The sequence below is a fragment of the Lactuca sativa genome, chromosome 4 (genome assembly GCF_002870075.4).
Source record: "Lactuca sativa cultivar Salinas chromosome 4, Lsat_Salinas_v11, whole genome shotgun sequence".
Classification (NCBI taxonomy): domain Eukaryota; kingdom Viridiplantae; phylum Streptophyta; class Magnoliopsida; order Asterales; family Asteraceae; genus Lactuca; species Lactuca sativa.
In genome coordinates, this window is record NC_056626.2 from 287,879,440 (window position 1) to 287,897,034 (window position 17,595).

At 34.0% G+C, this 17,595-nt stretch overlaps 1 protein-coding gene across 1 annotated transcript; it reads left to right on the forward strand.

Moving 5' to 3' along the window:
• The first annotated feature begins 5,263 nt into the window (after positions 1-5,263).
• LOC111919885 (uncharacterized) lies at positions 5,264-9,697 on the forward strand. The gene has a single exon (XM_023915441.3). The coding sequence runs from the start codon at positions 5,476-5,478 to the stop codon at positions 9,478-9,480; it is 4,005 nt and encodes a 1,334-aa protein (XP_023771209.1). The 5' UTR covers positions 5,264-5,475; the 3' UTR covers positions 9,481-9,697.
• Positions 9,698-17,595: the final 7,898 nt, after the last annotated feature.

Below are 17,595 nucleotides of genomic sequence, written 5' to 3' on the forward strand. Positions count from 1 at the left end.
TTTATCATTATATTGTAATCGATTTTGAAACATGTAACTCATGAAACCATGTAACTTTCTCGATTATATTTATGATGGTTGTATTTACTTTGATCACTATTATACTTGTTTTTATGATACTATACATGAAGTCCTCCACCCCCGGACGTTTCCGCCATCCTTGGTTTGGGGGTGTGACATTAATGAGTTCCCCCAAAGTACCAACACACTAGAAAACTAACAAAGCATGCAAATATGAACCTTCAGCCTGATTGGACTGCCTCGCAGTGCCTACAACCTATCTGGATAACTCTATAGACCTTCGGCCTTACTAGAACGCCTCGTAGGGCCTATAGCCTATCCGGACCGCCTCGGGTATCTTAGCCTACAAGAAAAAGCATGACCGCCTCAACCCAAGAATAATATGTCGACATATGTAATAAACAAACATAAACACTGAACCGGAAATACAGATAACCAAACAGATCTATTAATCGATCATCTACTAGCATAACACTATCTTATAACCAGGATACATAACCTAGTGGGCAGCCATTGATGCCTTCGACCCACGAGTACACTAAGGAGAACTCACCTCTCAGTTTGAAAAAAGAAATCTGACATAACACAGCTCCGAACGACAACTCAACTGGTCACCTAAACACCAAATAATGACCGATCTCAAGTACCACTATAAATTACCTAAAATAACCTTAGGTAAAACTTAGTCAAGGTCAAAGATCAAGCTCAACAAACCAACCGAGTCAACCCAGCTGAGTACGATGGGCGTACTCATCTGTATGCGGGGCGTACTCATTTGTACCTGGGGCGTACTCCGCTTGACCCAAAAATCGGGACTTTGACCGCGTAAGTGCAACGTACCATTTGGTATGCCCAACGTACGCACCTGATCAACCCCTTTTCTCATTAAGAGCTTAATACATCAAGTCGTTATGTCCAAAGTTAGATCTAAGCCCCAAATGACGTCTTTGACCATAAAGTTTCCAACTTTATGGCCTTGCAAGGCCAATAAGTGCTTAACATTAAAAACGTTAACCACTTAACCCATTAAGACCTTGTAACTCATGCATGGAAGGGAAGAAGTGATCAAGACTACATTTTTATGCTTCTAAACACCTCAAAATGTCTAACAGGACAACTTAAATGGATTGGAGCAGCTTATACTAAAAAAAAACCCAACTAATGGGACCAAAGGACACAAACTTGATGGCTAAATTAGATTTACGCATAAAATCATCAAGTGCATAACTTTATACCTCAAAAGGAAGCTTCGAGGTGAGATGTTCCTGGATCTATAAGGTCTTGATCTTCCAAGTTGAAGCTTCTTTCTTCACCTTGCTTCAATGGCGCCACAAACACACACTTTTGAGCTCAAAGAAGCACACATAAGAGATTAGGGTTACAATGGACAAAATGAGGGTTGGAGGCTGGTGAGAGAATCAGAAATGAAGAGTTAAAGATGTTTATATAGGGTCCAAAACCTAAAAATTAGGGTTTGAGAATCATACACGTACGCCCTGCGTACACTACATACGCCTAACGAACGTGGCCTCATCCAAAGATCTACAAAAATGCCACTATGGGTCATCTTGCAACATTTTTCACATACAAGGGCTAAATACAATAAATCTTCATACTTATGGGTTAAATTTTGAAATACCTCATCGTCAGGATGTTACAAAATTAAATAAAAAATTTAGGGTAAAAATCACGCATTACACTTTATATCTTATACCTTATACACTATACCATTAACCCAAACGTGTATGTGCTATGTGAAAGGGTTTATACCCTATACCCTATATCATTTACCCAAACAAGTTTTTGCTTTGTGAAAGGGGTGTGCTTTCTGAATAACTGTAGTGTTTTGTGAACATGATGGTGTTTTGGGATAAATGAGAGAACTGTTCGACATAAGGTGTTAAGTTTTTGTTATGGACAAGCACGAACCACAAATGATGTTAATAAAACGTAAATGTGTTCACAAAGGAGTTTAATTAATTACATATATTTTTATCATGCTTTGTGTTGTGTGTGTATATATATATATATATATATATATATATATATATATATATATATATATATATATATATATATATATGTATATATATATATATATATATATGTATGAGCCCTACCGATATATGTCTTATCAGTCTCTCTAGTATAATTTAGGGATAATGACTTGAAAGGGTAACAAACTTTTGAATTTGTTCACATTTAGTCACTATTTTTTTTTTCATTATTATTTGCCGCTGAACTATAGAAAATGTTCACATTTTACCCTTATGACCGGTTGTTACCGGTCATAAGGGTAAAATGTGAACAGTTTCAATAGTATAAGGTAACAACCGGTCGTAAGGGTAAAATGTGAACAATTTCAATAGTTCAATGACAAATAGATAATGAAAAAAAGTTTAGTGACTAAATATGAACAAATTTGAAAGTTCATTTCCTTGTCAAAAAAGTTTAATGACTGAATATGAACAAACTTTCCTCTTGTATTATGGTTTAGCAAATTATGTATTTTTGTTAAATTTTTACAACATTTGTTGATGAAGAAATCTATGAAATACAAAAAAAAAACCCCCGAAAAATGTATAAAAAACGAAAAAAACGAAACCAATATTATATGTATAAGTTTTATGTTATGAAACTATGCAATATTATATGTATAAAAGTTATCCTAATATTATATGTATGAATTTTGTGTTATATAATTATGCAACACATAACTTGACATATATTAAACCATATACGTTGTTTATAAAATAATACATACATACATTGATACATTACATATGTTGTTATACTCCATGTATTGACATACATCATATTAGTATATTTACTATTAAAAAGGATATCAAAAATGAAAGTCAAGTTGTTTAGAATTTAGACATTTTTAATTTACGCGGACAATTTATTTATATTTGAGATTGTATTTTCTTAAAAAGTTTGAATAATTATTGAGTTTTGTGATTATTTAACTAGAAATACAGTTCAGTGGCAAATAAAAGAATGAAAAAAAGTTTAGTGACTAAATGTGAACAAAATCGAAAGTTCGTTACCCTTTCAAGTCATCATCCCTATAATTTATTACTTTAGTGTGTGTCTTTGTTAGGCTAATAGGAGTGGTAACACACCTAGCACATTGTCACATCAACTTTTTGGATGCCACCTCATTTTTTTTCATTTAACACGTAAGGTTAGCATTTGGTAAGGAGTGGTAACACTCATAACACTTCATTTTTTTTATTTTCTTTTTCTAATTTAATTTAATTACATTATTTTAATACACAAACATTTTATCTAACATCACATTCAACTACATTTAGAATCCTAAACTAACTCAAAACCTTAAATTAGGAAAGTTTTCCCAAAATACCTCTGGGACCAAATTTAACTACATTTATCTAACATCACATGTTCCACGACCATTTAAGCTGCAACCTTCCAAAAAATGGCAATACCCTCATGACTTGGTAGACTGATGGCACACTTTCTGCAAGCAATGACATTTTGAACTTTGTTAGATCATGGAATTCAAGTCGTTTAAATCCATATTCTAGATTCCTCATGATCAAAATCCACAATATTTATATGAAAAATGAAACACTACAATTTAGGACACAATATTTATAACCTCTTGAAGTTCATTTGGCCTCTTACCATGCGAGGAGCATCAACAAGTGCCGATTAATCAAATCAAAATAGAGGTAATTAAGACATGATCATCTATAGCATATTAAATGTTTCTTTGAATCCATATAACAGAAGCCACCAGACATGATCACGTGGAGCATCTCTAATTCCTAATCTTAGTATTTTGTTACAACTAATTTCAAGCATTTTTAATAGCTTTGATTTGAATTACACGGTGATATTCTCACAGAGGCAAATGATTGAACACCTGGTGTGCACAGGAAAATAACAGCAGATAGTCATAGCCATGGAAACAAATCTAAAGCTTAATGATCTGAACAATTTTTTTTAAACTAGAAAACAGAAGAGTCTATGAACAAGACTGAAAAAACATAATAAAACTTTAAAGATTGAGAATGGTTCTCAAGATCAAAACCAGAAAAATCTTTAAGATTAACAAAGGTGAAAGACTTACTCCCAACACATTATCCAAATTTTGGGAAATTTTAATTCGTTCTTGCACATCCAGTCAAATTCGATTAATTCCGGACGCTAGGGCTTTTTCAAAACGAAACTATAAACTTGAATTCGGTCAAACCTCACTCCCACCAATCAAATTTGTTCCTCACCATCTCTCTCTTCGCACCAAAGGTTTAGCACGTCTCTGGCGACCCCCCTAGCGAGGGCTAGGGGGCGGTGTTCTAGCGAGGTTGGCGATGCTGGCGAGGCAAGTGGTGAGTGCCACTCTGCTTAGTCTTAGTAGGTGATGATTAACAACACTAGAGAAGTTTAAAGTTTTTAGCCACCGTGTCATAATTGGGTATTTCAAGTAAGTTTTTGATTATAATCTAATATTGCTATTGTATATTTTGAATTCTTATTCAATTTTCTAGATCTAACGTGAACTTTTATATATATATATATATATATATATATATATATATATATATATATATATATATATTGGATGTTTTTATTTTATTTTGTATTTTTGAATGATTTTGATTTTTTTAATATTTAGTGGGTACCTGTAAAATAGAACCATGTTAAACGCCTCCTCATGCTTCATTCGGGTACTTGGACAATTTGGTTCGGTTAAAGATATTGCAAATGAGGTACTAGGGTACCATGTTCTATTAAATCGTGGAGAATAAACATAACATAATAGTGGTATGGATTGATACTCGTATGAAAAAGGGTACTCAATAATTATTTGCTGGAAACGTTTATATTAAAAATATTATTCGTAAATAGTAAAATTGTATCCATGAGAATTTATTGGTGGTGCTTTGTTTAAAACAAAGAAAAAACTTTCACAATCTCATGTTCGTTATTTGTGATCGTTGTTTTTTTTTAAGTCCAAAAATAATAAATTTAGACGCACTTGTATTTTATATTATTATTTTAATGAATAAGTGCAATTATAAAGCTCGTGTGGACACGTAGACTAATTAATTAAAGTAGATCACCAAAAATGTCACAAAAACGTGTTTAAAAATGTTCGCCAACTGATTAGGACTACTATAGACTACCAATGTAAAAGTGATTATTAATTGTTAAAAAACTGAAGTTTATAAATAGTTTAAGGACTAAATATGTAACTTAACACTACCCTCAACTTGCCCAGCGCATGTATTTCTCTCGATTCCCGGGCCAATAAATTTTGAATTCAAACCCGAAGTCGAACATAAACCCTAAAAACACAATCCTCTCATATACCTTCTTATCCTCCTCCACCACAAAAATTCTAAACTTCGATAAATTCTAAACCCTTCATCTTCAATCTCAAATCCTAATCTCAATACCACACAAAGCACTAAACCCTAACCAATGGCTAAAAAGAAAACAGACCCCCAAGCTGAAAGCAACTCCAGCAAATCCCAAGACACAGCCCATGATAACGAAATGGATGAACCTGCTCCAGTGAAGATTAAGAAACTGAAATCTCTCAATGCATTGTTACTTAAAGAGACCGTTGAGCGGCGTCAACAGGTCGATTCATTAACCAAGTCGAACGCTCATCTGAAATCCGAGTTGAGTCGGTCTGAAATGGATAAAAGCTTGCTGCAGTCGGAGATTAATGGGATGACTGAACAAGCGGTGAAGTTGGAGATTGAGAAGGGATTAGTTTCCGTTTTTGTGACTCAGCAGGTGAATCAGCTGGCGGAGGAAAAAATCGAGAGTTTGATGGAGAAAGTCGGGAGCTTGGAGGGTGAGATGAAAAGGGCTTTGGAGGAAAAGAGTGAAATGGAGAAATCGAAGAGTGAGAAAGAATCCGAAATTATGGATTTGAACAGAAGAGTCGATGAACTTATGGCTAAGGTTGATGAAGAGAGACGTGTTTCATCTCGTGCTTGTGGTGAGAGTGATGAAGTTAGGGCCATGTTAGGTGCTAAAATTCAAGAGGTGGATGAGTTGCAGATGAAGGTAAGGGAAGCAGAAAAAACCGAAGCCCATAATTCGGAAGAAATTTTGGAATTACAGGCTAATTTTGACAGATTAGTCCACGAAAATAAAGTCAATATGCAACGAATTGAGTCAATAACGAAGGAAAAGAACATGATTCAGGAGAGTTTTGTTGAAGCGAATGAACAGATTGATGTTTTGAAGAAAACTGTTGACACCCTACTGCAACAGATAAAGGCGATTGAAGATGATAAGGACGCCCAGGAGAGAAAGAATGAAGAGCTGCAAAATTTATTGGCTGAACTCAAGGATTACATAGAGGACATGAAATTTGAAGAGCAAGAATTGCAAGAGAAAATCACCGATCTGGAGAACAAGTATGCTGTAAGTTCAGAAAACGAGGTAGCACTGAAAAACGAAATCGATGGGTTTGTCGAAGAAAAGAAACAAACAGATGAAAAAATCAAAAGTTTGGAGATTGAAAAAAGTTCGGTTCTGAAAGATTTGCAGGATGCCATGGAAGAGTTAGAGCACCAGAAGCTCATGCTTGCGCAGATACTTAAAGAAAAAACCGAATTAGAAGATGCCAAGATTCAAGGAGAGAATGAAATCGTCAAGATGAACGAACAATTGACAACATTTAATGACACGATTTCATCACTTGAAAGCTCTGCAATCAATCAAAATGAGAAACTCAAGCAATTAGAGGAAGAAGTTGGCCACTACAAAGCTTCATTGGATCAAACCACAATCCAAAGAGACGAAGCCCTCAAGACTCTTCAAGAACTAGAAGCCATTAAAACCGATTTCCAACACAAGATTACAGAAATGGAAAAAGAAATCGAAGATTTACATGATCTGGAGAACAAATATGCCACAAGTTCAGGAAACGAGGTGATATTACAAAAGCAAATCAATGATTTGGATGAAGAAAAGAAAGAAAAAGATGATAGAATCAATAGTTTGGAGAACGAGAAAAGTTCGGTTCTGAAAGAGTTGCAAGATGCCATGAAAGAGTTGGAGCACAAGAAGCATACAATCGAGCAGATACTTCAAGAAAAAACAGAATTAGAAGATGCCAAGATTCAAGGAGAGAGTGAAATCGTCAAGATGAAAGAACAATTGACAGCATTTCAAGACACGATTTCATCACTTGAAACCTCTGCAATCAATCAAAATGAGAAACTCGAGCAATTAGAGGAAGAAGTTGGCCACTACAAAGCTTCATTGGAGCAAGCCACAATCGAAAGAGATGAAGCCCTCAAGACTCTTGAAGAACAAGAAGCCCTGAAAACCGATTTGCAACACAAGATTACAGAAATGGAAAAAGATATCGAAGATTTACATGAACTGGAGAACAAATATGCCACAAGTTCAGGAAACGAGGTGATATTGCAAAAGCAAATCAATGATTTGGATGAAGAAAAGAAAGAAAAAGATGAACAAATCAAAAGCTTGGAGAACGAGAAAAGTTCGGTTCTGAAAGAGTTGCAGGATGCCACGAAAGAGTTGGAGCACAAGAAGCATACAATCGAGCTGATAGTTCAAGAAAAAGCCGAATTAGAAGATGCCAAGATTCAAGGGGAAACTGAAATTGTCAAGATGAAAGAACAATTGATCCTACTTCAAGACACAATTTCATCACTTGAAAGTTCTACAATCAATCAAACCGAGAAACTTAGGCAATTAGAGGAAGAAGTTAGCCACTTCAAAGCTTCATTGGATCAAGCCACAATTCAAAGAGATGAAGCCCTCAAGACTCTTGAAGAACAAGAAGCCATGAAAACCGATTTGCAACACAAGATTACAGAAATGGAAAAAGAAATCGAAGATTTACATGATGTGGAGAGCAAATACGCCACAAGTTCAGGAAATGAGGTAATAATGCAAAAGCAGATTGATGGGTTGTTTGAAGAGAAGAAAGAAACATCTGAACGTATTGAAAGTTTGGAAAATGAGAAGAGTTCAGTTCAGAAAGAGTTGCAGGATGCCATGAAAGAGATAGAGCACCAGAAGCATACAATCGAGCTGATAGTTCAAGAAAAAACCGAATTAGAAGGTGCCAAAATTCAAGGAGAAACTGAAATTGTCAAGATGAAAGAACTATTGAGCGCATTTCAAGACACGATTTCATCACATGAAACTTCCAAAATCAATCAAAACCAGAAACTTGAACAATTAGAGGAGGAAATTACCCACTACAAAGCTTCATTGGATCAAGCTATAATCGAAAAAGATGAACTTATCAAAAGTTTGGAGAACGAGAAAAGTTTGGTTCTAAAGGATTTACAGGATGCCATGAAAGAAATAGAGGAGCAGAAGCATACAATTGAGATGACAGTTCAAGAGAAAACAGAATTAGAAGATGCCAAGATTCAAGGGGAGAGTGAAATCGCTAAAATGAAAGAACAATTGATCGCATTTCAAGACACAATTTCATCACTCGAAAGCTCTACAATCAATCAAAACCAGAAACTTCAACAATTAGAGGAAGAAGTTAGCCACTACAAAGCCTCATTGGATCAAGCTACAATCGAAAGAGATGAAGTCATCAAAAGTTTGGATAACGATAAAAGTTCCGTTCTAAAGGATTTGCAGGATGCCATGAAAGAAGTAGAGCTCCAGAAGCTTACAATCGAGCAGATAGTTCAAGAGAAATCTGAATTACAAGATGCCAAGTTTCAAGCGGAAAATGAAATCGTCGACATGAAAGAACAATTGATCGCATTTCAAGAGACAATTTCATCACTCGAAAGCTCTACATTCAATCAAAACAAGAAACTTCAACAATTAGAGGAAGAAGTTAGCAAGTACAAAGCTTCATTCGATCAAGCCACAATCGAAAGAAACAAAGCCCTCAAGACCCTTCATGAACAAGAAGCCACTGAAACCGATTTGCAACGCACGATTACAAAACTGGAAAAGAGAATCAAAGATTTACATGAAGATTTATCAAGAACGACAAAAGAAAATTCGAAAAATCTTGCAGAAAAGAACGAGTTGGAAAATCGTTGTGCTGAGTTGACGAAAAACATGGCTGTTTTAGAAGAAAAACTTGAAGAAGCCCGTGTCGAATTTGATAAAACAAAGACCAAAATTGGATTAGCAGAAGCTAATTCAAATCGGGTCTTGAATATCTTGAAGAAAACATTATCGGGTAGTAATGAAACCACTCGTGATTTTGACCTAGGAAGTGGAAATGGGTATGAAGAAGAGATAAAAGATCCCGCTACAGAACTTGAAGAAATCAAGAGGGTTTTCAAGGAGAAAGAGAGCAGAGTTGAAGAAATGAAGAGGAAACTTGAAATGGTTGAAAATTCTGCTGCTGAAGTTCGTAAGGAGAAGAGCTTCTGGGCAATGGTGTCATCTGCAAGTACACTTGTAGCAGCTGCTGCTGTTTCTGTGGCGTATGTTTCTAGAACCGGCTGATTAGATCCAAATTATGAGGTTAATTTCATTAATCTTGAATCTTGATTATGTATTAACGTGCTAAGGAAAATAGTTACGGCGTTGAAATGATTTGCTTTTGGTTCATAAAAGTAAAAAGAATAATCTTGATCTGCTAGATCAATGTGGGTTTTGAGTTTTGTTTGTTGGGATTGTCCTTTGATGATATGAAAGAAGTCTATAGAGTTGTTTCTGTTGATTATTGATGTGATGTTATATAATATGATGATAAAAACGATCAAATGCTTGATGTATTGAAGATGTTCGGTGTTAATTTTGATCTCTGATTTAGAAATCAAGAAGTTCAATAACTAGGAATGACTCAATACTTGTGTAATTTTAAAGAATGTTTAAAATTATCAAATCATAAATGTTAGAAGTAACAATATAATTGTATTTATTCATTTGTTACACAATTGTGCTTTGAAAATTCTGTTCCTTTATGCCAATGTGAGATCAAAACTATGGATGTGAGACATTTTGGAAATCATGATGTGTAATTCTTCTTTCATTGCATTTATTATCCCGAAGGTATCCGATCCCCTTAGAATTCTAATGCACATATAAAAGCAAGTGCAAACTTTTTAGCCAACCCATTGAAGCACGTCATTTAGTTCGTTGGTAGTCCAACTCAACGTGTTTACATTCAAGGAAGCAAATCCTAGATGGGTCTTTGATAGTGAATGAGATGATTGTTGGTCTAAAATTGCAAAGAAACAATTTATGTTATATGTAGTTGATTTTGAAAATACATAATTATTTGAATTGAAGGTATCTTGATTGGTTTTCGAAAAAAAAAATGGAAAAGTTGGATTACACGTGCTTCACTCTTGTTTTTCATCTCTTTTGGTTAACGTTTATGATCTCAAAAGGTTTGCGTTCAAAAAAACGTTTATCTCATTTTTCTATAGACCTTTATCTCCTTTTTTATATTTATTATTGATATGAATGGTGTAAATGTGATTCTTTTAAAAGCTAGACGAGGATTAGTATTTGATGGAGTTAAAGTGGGAGGAGACTTCAAAGAATGGTGAATCTTGTTAATCTCTCAGGGACTTGTCTAATTGGCTTTCAGATAGAAAGTTAATATACAAAAAAAGAAAAAAAAACATTTTCGGGGTTGGTTCCATGGAAAGAATGGTGAATCTTGTTAACCTCTTAGGGGACTTTTCTATGCAAGTGTCTATAATACACAATATTGATATCCTATTATCAAATTTAAAAATGAAGCCTTTTGGGATAAAAAGAAGCTTTTGTGTGGAAGTAAAGACTTCATCACTGGAGGGAGGTTTACACTTATTAGATTGGTGCTTTGAAGTCAAGGTAATTAGTGGTATACCCGTCCGGTAGACGGCTTTATCGATATAAAAACAATAAATTGATTTTAGTTTCTTTTATAACATCCGACTTTCATTTGTTCATATTATAACATTGTTAACCAAAATAACTAAAAGGGTAAATTACACGAATAGTCCCTATGGTTTGGGGTAATCTGTGTGTTTAGTCCATATAAAGAATTTTTAATTCGGACCATCCTTAGGGTTTGGTTTTGTTTCATGTTTGGTCCCTAATCGAGTTAAAAAGACTAATATACCTTTTTATATTTTTGTTTGACTTTATTTATATTGTTTGCTAATTATTTGTAAAGATTATACATCAAAATAAGATGGGCCCACCAATCGTACATTCGTACCCTACGCGCGCCCTTTATCCCTTTCATTTTTCTCTTTTCAACTCCATGTCGAGATAACCTTTATCAGCGGCAGTACAAACGAGAAACTGTTGGATTGGGTGTCTAAACCCATAATTATAATTGATATTTACTTAAATTAATAGTGACATGATCCTTTTGAGTTGTCTTCACACCAGCAACTTGACAAGATGATCAATTGAGAAAGATGAAGAATTTATTATTTGGAATAATAAATTGGAATAAATGATTTATTAATATGTTATGAACATAATATATTAATTAAAAATCATATTATTAATTAATATTTAATCAGAAATTATTTTGGAATTAATTTTGGGATTAAATGAATTAATTAAAAATGCATCGGCTGTTTTGCAATTTATTGCTAGTTGTGGATTTTGGCTCTTGGACCATCCTAGGAGGGAAGGACGAAATTCTCTAGGGAAGACCCTAGAAATTTCATTCATGGCCTTAAGGATGAGGATCTATGAGTTGCTTAGGCCTTAAGCAAAAAGATTAGGGTTTCCTTATCTTAACCCTAGCTTTGGCTCTAAGCAACCAACAACTATATAAAGGGCATAACCCCTTCTGGATTTCAAAAAAATGCTAAGGTTCCTAAACCCTAAGAAAACCAAAATTGACTCCTCTCTCCTCCTTTCATAATCATCCTCTTGCTAAGTATGTTTGTGAGCCATTAGAGGTGCGACACTTGTGACACTAAGTTCTCAAAGTTCAAGATCTACAAGGTTTTAGATTGTTATTACAATATAACAATCAAGGTATGTATTTTCATCCCAATCAGGTGAATTTCGATAAATATACATAGAAACTAGGGTTTCTTCTTTGTGTGTTATTGTTTGCATGTTTAACTAGAGAAAACTTAGATCCAATCAATTTAAGGTTGCATGCTCACACAAGAATGTATGTTTTGCTCAAAACCTATTAGTAGTATCAGAGCCAGGTTTAGTTTTCTATTAAATAGATGCCATTGTGATCTTGTTCAAAGGAGAATGGAACAGAATCGACATTATGTTCAATAAACTCGTCGAGTTGTTCTTAAAACTTGTCGAGTTTGTTCCTCCAAATCGTCGAGTTGGTGCGTCAGATCCGATTTTGAATTTTCTTGCCTAACTTGATTTACTAGATTATATTTGCTAATTATCTTTTTTTTATTATGCCATAATTTGTTTTTGGTAATATAAGATAATTAAATAAAAACCTAAATGTTAGGAGATAATTAGATAATGATGATTTATTTGATTGTAATTATTCTTGTGGATATGGTTAATAATTTAATTAACTGATTAATTAAAGGATAATTAATATATCCATAATTGGATCAAGTAATTTATTTTTGGGTTGTTTGAAATTTAAAATTAAAAGATTTCATTTTGGAAATTTAAAATGGAAAACCCTAAAATATATCTTATGGATTTTGTTAATGGTAATTAATAAATACATATGTGGTTTAAATTTAATTAAATTAATTGTTTAATTTATTAAAAGATTAAACCCTTGGAATTTTAAAATGTTTGAAAATTCACCCTATACTATATGTAAGATTAACAGTTTAATTATATATATATATATATATATATATATATATATATATATGTGTGTGTGTGTGTGTGTAAGAAAAGTCGGTTTTACCGTTAGTATGCCTCATTCGTGAAACTGGTCTATAAGGGGAGCTTAAGAAAGCGGTCTATAAAATGACCGTCATTGGCTATCCACTTTTACCCACCGCTATCTTGACTAGTAGAGGGTCGTTAGCCGAACGAGTTTGATAGGAAAACTTAATCCTCATTAAAAGTAACTAAACCATTTTCTTAAATCCCACTCTTAGTTACTTTAGGAAAAATGTGAATTTGATGCTAACCCATGAAATTGCACATTGCACCTTATTGGTTGTTAGTGGAGCGTGCCTGGTTAACCAACACACTAATATGGGACTAATATTGTTGGCAATGGGTGTCTCGTAAATTATCATTGATTAATGGCGTGTGTGTGGTTAACTGACACATTAATTAGATGGTAAATGACATCGAGAGTACAAAGCTAATTTGCATGATTATTCACATCTCGTTTGTGATCCTCTGCATCCTAGTCAAAAAGTGAGAGCATAATCGAGATTAAAAATGCCATTGAATAGTTCAATGAATCTCAAAAGATCTAGGAGTTTCATAAGATTGAAATTGGTAAATGCCTTACCCACCTAAAATAGATTCGAATTTGATTACGACATCCCTCTTTAGAATTCGCATCGAAAATATGGATCCTAGCCTTAATTTAAATTTTGGGTGAATAATTAAGGATTAAATAAATCAACTAACATGATTTTTTTCTCCCTTTATAGATGTCGAGTCAAGACAACAATGGTTCTTCTCGTCCTTCTGGAAATGGTATTCCTTTTGAAGATGATCTTCCAGAAGTTGATCAAGGTGAAAGAATGTTCCCTTCTTCAAATGGTGGAACTGGATATCATGCTTCTCCAAATTTTCCCCCACCTCCTCCAGTGATTCTCCCCGACCCACGATTTCTTCAAATTGAACAGTTTAAAGTCACTCAAGCCCTATTGGCTAGTAAACATCAAGATGCAAAGTCTGCGTGTGCGCATGTTCTGAAAATGAAATCGCACATTGACAAATTGGGGATGATGGGTGTCATTTTCCCAAGGGAGTTGGCCATTGACTTGGTTTTAGTTTTGCTTCCTGACTCATAGAGTCAGTTCATTAAGGAATTCTATGAGAGGGACCACGATGTGACCTTAGTCAATTTGACATATTTGGTGATTGCTGCTAAAGCATAAATGCTAAAGAGCACACATCAAACAAATATGTTTGAAGGATCTATCTCCCAAGTTTCCATGGACATTGACAATGGAAACATTGGTAGTCCAGAAAAGGTTTCTCTTCCCAATGGAAAAGGATCAACCAAGGTCAAACTGTTTGACTATAGGGTAAAGAGAAAGGCCAGTTCTAAGATAGCCCCATGTGTTATTCCTGAGAAGTCCATATGTTTCTGTTGCCAATTGAAGGGACATTGGATGCAAAACTGCCCTGTCTACCTGAAAGATCGCAGAGATGGTAAAGTCAAGTTGTATGACTCTACTTCAGGATCTAAGAGAAAAAAAAAAGGAAGCTTAAGAAGAAGTAAGTTGAATCTGATCGTGAGAGATGGATTTCGGTCGCATAGTTCGATGATCAGATTTTTGAGCTGCTAATTAGGAGTTATGATAGATTAATAGATTGCTTAGGAAATATTTAGAAACATAACTTTCATATATTTGCATTGTAAGGACAAATTTTCCGCATATTATAAATAAAAGTTTTTTTTTGATTTATTTACTTTATATATCCTTACAATGGCATTTATGGAAATTAGTGGTTATATTTCTATTATTAGCAATGTTAATTGTGGATTTGATTCTTAGTTGTGTCATTTGTGGAAATGTCATAATCAACCAAGTGAAAAAGGAATTCTCATCACCCAAGTTTAGTTGGATAGAAACTTGGAATCATACAATTTGAATTGTATGATGTATGAGAATCTATATCTTTGGAAGATTAATACTAATTCGTTGATCACATGTTTATGTGAGTCAAAGTGAAGGACTAATGGATCTAGTGCATATTAATGTGGACTATTTAGATCCACCACAAAGGAAGATAAGTTTATTCGTCATGATTTACTGATGGCTCAGTGAATATGGTTATACTTATAAGATTAAGTGTAATTCTGATTCTTTGAAAAGTTTCAAAGAGTGGTAGAACGAATATGAAGAATCTATTAGGCAGAAAGATAAAGGTTTTTCCAAACTAAAAGGAAAGGAGAGTACTTCAGTATCATGTTTTGTGATCATCTTAATGATTATGGAACCATGTCACAATTGATCCTCTAAGGACATCTTAGTGCATTTGTATGACTAAGAAGAGAAATCGGATATTGTTGAAATGGTTTAATCTCATCATACTTCGTATCAAATCAAGCTTTAGAGTCATGCTCTAGTAAATACAAATTGTATCTAGAAGCTTATTTTGAACTAAGTAGGTTTATAACACCTCATGAAATGCGGAGTAGAAATTTTTTCTTGCTCTAGCACATTTGGAATTGGTAGTTGTGTTGTTTTGGTTGAAACAAAGGATAAATTAAGACCAATTCCATGAGATGTTTTCTTGTCGAGAATCCACACTAACTTTTGATATTTGTTTTTGCTTGTCAAGGATTGTTCCTTGAGAGAGAAACTTATATGTCAAGAAGTCAGTGGGAGTCTTATTGGTCTTGAAGAGTTTCAAGAGTCAATCAAGAATAAACCTTTTAGTTATCACTAGCACATGACCTAAGGTTGATAACCTATCGTGTAAAGTTGCCATATTCTTATTTCTATGCACCTTACAGTTGAGTTGGCAATGCATGTGAGTTCTGTGCTTCTCATTTGACTGCAAAAGGCAGAGCACGTTGGTCAATGATAGTACATTGATCAATATGAGTGAGCTGCTTAATAACATGGAAGCACTGGTAGGCCCTTGTGCTACCTGAAGGCGAGAAATTAAGAATACGCAAGTTCATTCCATTAAAAGAAAACCTAAAATTAAGTTTGGTTTTGTCCTCAACCTTATCTTATGATTGTAGGTTGGAATTGAAAAATTCACATGGATGGGAACACATAAACCATAAATCTAGGTGGAAATAGTTTTCGCTCTAATTCATGAAAATGATTATGAGGAAACACTTTTGCTAGTAGATTTTAAATCTGATTGATATCATGGTTAGTAGTGATGATAATTGAGTTCTCAAAATTCATATATGATTACAACGTCCCTTTTCATAGTTCGAATTGTGAGAAATGACAAGTAATAGTTTGAACATTCAGGACTTATCGCTATAAGTTCTGAAGGGGTTTAAACGCACACATATGCTATCTAATGAAGGTGTATGAGCGTGAGAAGTCTAGATGAAGACTTATCAAAGCACCACGTATTAGAAATCTGAACTTTAGAAATAAAGTCAATAGTATTGATTTCTAGAAGTCCAGTTGATTTCTGGGTACATGTCAAAACTAGTGGGAGCATAATTATGCTAAGTGTTGCATATTAGCAATACTATTTGTAGGATACAAAGGTTACAAATTTTCAAGTTGCAAAGTTTGAAAATTGTTTCGCTATAGAAAGTTATAAGGGAGAGAGCACACATACTTCATTTCAAATCTAAAAGTTTAGATTGAAGGATTTAATAAAACTTAGTCTTGGACATATGTGAATAACGTGTTGAAATGATTCAACATAGGAAATTCTATATATGGAAATATTATAGCAAGAGACTGATCAAGTATCATGTCTTTATGTAAGACATGATGCATCGAATTCCATATGCTTTAGATATAGGATCGATTGCATATGCTATAATATTCACTTGTTCTGATTTTTCCAAATGCCTAGGGCATTAAGAGGGAAAAATAACTAGAACAAGATGTGACTAGAGTTGTTAAGCAGCTGTTAAAGGACAATATGAGGTTCGTTAAAGATTGGTTGCTTATGGACAGTTGGAAGTATAGTATTTAGAAGAACCATATTGACATGTTTTGGATTAAGATGATTCTTGTTCAAAATTGATGGTCATATAGGAATATGGAAATGTTTCCATAGTGGGAGCTGGTTGTTGAAATCTACATGTGAGTTAGAAACTTTAATGCAAGGAAGGTATTCAAAAATTGTATCTTGACAAGGAAGGTATTCAAAAATTGTATCTTGAATTTGATACTTCATTACCATGAAATTGTTTTAAGTAACAAGTTTCAATGGAGCATTTTGTGACATCGTTGGCTATGTCTCGGTGACTTTTACGCCACGTCATCGCAAAAGGATATTGCATGCAAGGTTAGACTCTAGCACATTTAGTAGTGACAAGAATTTGGAATTCTTACACCTGTAATAAAGATTTGGAATTGTGATATGAGCATCGTTGGAATTATGTCTAATTGATCTGTTCAAAAAGGAAGGACCGTAGAGAGACATAGTATGCATGTTCATGGCATGACTGATGTTTAATTCAAGTGTTTAGTTGATTAATAGAAACATTATACAATTAATAAAGTCTAATTAATATGGTGATTAAATAATAAGTGTTTTATTTATATTCAATAGTTTTGATACCATAATTAATTAAGTTATTATTGTGTTTCATTTCGCATGTTTTACTTCCTGAATAATTGGATTATTCAAAACATCCGCAATCGATGATACTTTAGAAGTAAGTAGTAAATTAAGACTGTCGTGAATTAAGTTGTAGATTATCTAAGGGTTTATACATAGAAATGGTTTGCTGCAACATTCATGAGTACTTTTGAAATGGATATTTGAGTATTGGATTAACCCACGCTCAGAGAATTACTTCATGGATTTTAT